Source organism: Seriola lalandi, unplaced genomic scaffold (genome assembly GCF_002814215.2).
Source record: "Seriola lalandi dorsalis isolate HSWRI2012SDOR001 ecotype SW California unplaced genomic scaffold, Sedor1 jcf7180002053972, whole genome shotgun sequence".
Lineage (NCBI taxonomy): Eukaryota > Metazoa > Chordata > Actinopteri > Carangiformes > Carangidae > Seriola > Seriola lalandi.
This window is the reverse complement of record NW_019524525.1, coordinates 15,541-16,773: the sequence shown is the minus strand read 5'-3', so window position 1 is coordinate 16,773 and position 1,233 is coordinate 15,541. Positions and strand designations below refer to the sequence as shown.

Below are 1,233 nucleotides of genomic sequence, written 5' to 3'. Positions count from 1 at the left end.
TCATATACAGAGGAAAGACTATTTCAATGAAAAGATTTTGTAACTGAAAATTGATTTTAAACCTTTTTTTTAAGCATCTCTGCCAAACATTCGCAGGTTCCAGCTCATCATCTTCTGTCATGTCGCTGTAAACTCATTGTCTTTGGATTTGGACCAATGATCAGTTGGATTGACAAAACAGTCGATTAAATATCATAATATCATCATAATATAATCGATGATGAAAATAAGTAGTTACAGTCTTTCTGCTGTTGCAGTTTTCAGTCTGAAATGTTTCATTAAACTGAAGCTGATTATATGATATTTTCTCTCAGGCCTGGATCAGACCTGTTGCTGTCGGACGAGGCTTCGGACACGACCAGTGACCTGATGCTCGCCCAGATGTTGCAGATGCAGTTCGACCGCGAGTTTGACGATCAGCTCCGCCGCGAGGAGAAGAAGTTCAACGGAGACAGCAAAGGTAGAAACGCAACAGTCTGGGACACACAGAGACTGTAGCTGATTAAAAACAAGAGTTAAAGTTAGTGACACTGTGTTTTAATGTTTTGTGTCCAGTGTCCATCTCCTTCGAGAACTACAGGATGGTCCATCCATATGAAGACAGCGACAGCTCGGAGGACGAGGTGGACTGGCAGGACACGAGACACGACCCCTATAGAGCAGGTGAGTTTTCTCCCTCTGCACATTCACTATCATCACTGACCCGGCAGCAACTGCAACCGTGTGTGTGTGTGTGTGTGTGTGTGTGTGTGTGTGTGATCATTCAGAAAAGCCTCAGACCACGCCCAGGAAAGGCTTCACTGGGAAAGGAAAGAACATCACCACCAAACACGACGAGGTGATGTGTGGACGTAAGAACACTGCTCGCATGGACAATGTAAGACAGTTTCACACTCACGTTTATATTCATTAATATCCTGTTTATGTTTACTGTTGTTCCTCCATTAAAAGGCTTGAAACTTCTTTTTTAATTCAAATTGACATCACACTTTTTGCTTCTGTATATGTAGAAAACATACACACATTCAGGTGTCTTGTTTTTTTTTTGCACCCTCTCCTGCAGTTTGCTCCTGAGGTCCACGTGGGTGACGGTCTGGGGATGGACCTGAAGTTGTCCAACCAGGTGTTCAACTCTCTGAAGCAGCACTGCTACAGCGAGCAGAGACGCAGCTCCAGGCTGCACGAGAAGAAGGAGCACTCCACCGCCGTGCGTATATTCAGTATAATCATATA

General features: G+C 44.0%; 1 protein-coding gene across 1 annotated transcript in view; it reads left to right on the top strand.

Annotated features, from left to right (window-relative positions):
* The first annotated feature begins 282 nt into the window (after positions 1-282).
* Positions 283-1,233, top strand: part of riok3 (RIO kinase 3 (yeast)) — a 3,434-nt gene continuing 2,483 nt past the window's right edge. The window contains exons 1-4 of the mRNA XM_087173003.1: positions 283-460; positions 556-663; positions 768-877; positions 1,064-1,207. Of these exons, the coding sequence (XP_087029129.1) occupies positions 298-460; positions 556-663; positions 768-877; positions 1,064-1,207 (525 nt within the window). The 5' untranslated portion in view covers positions 283-297. The remainder of the gene's footprint in view (positions 461-555; positions 664-767; positions 878-1,063; positions 1,208-1,233) is intronic.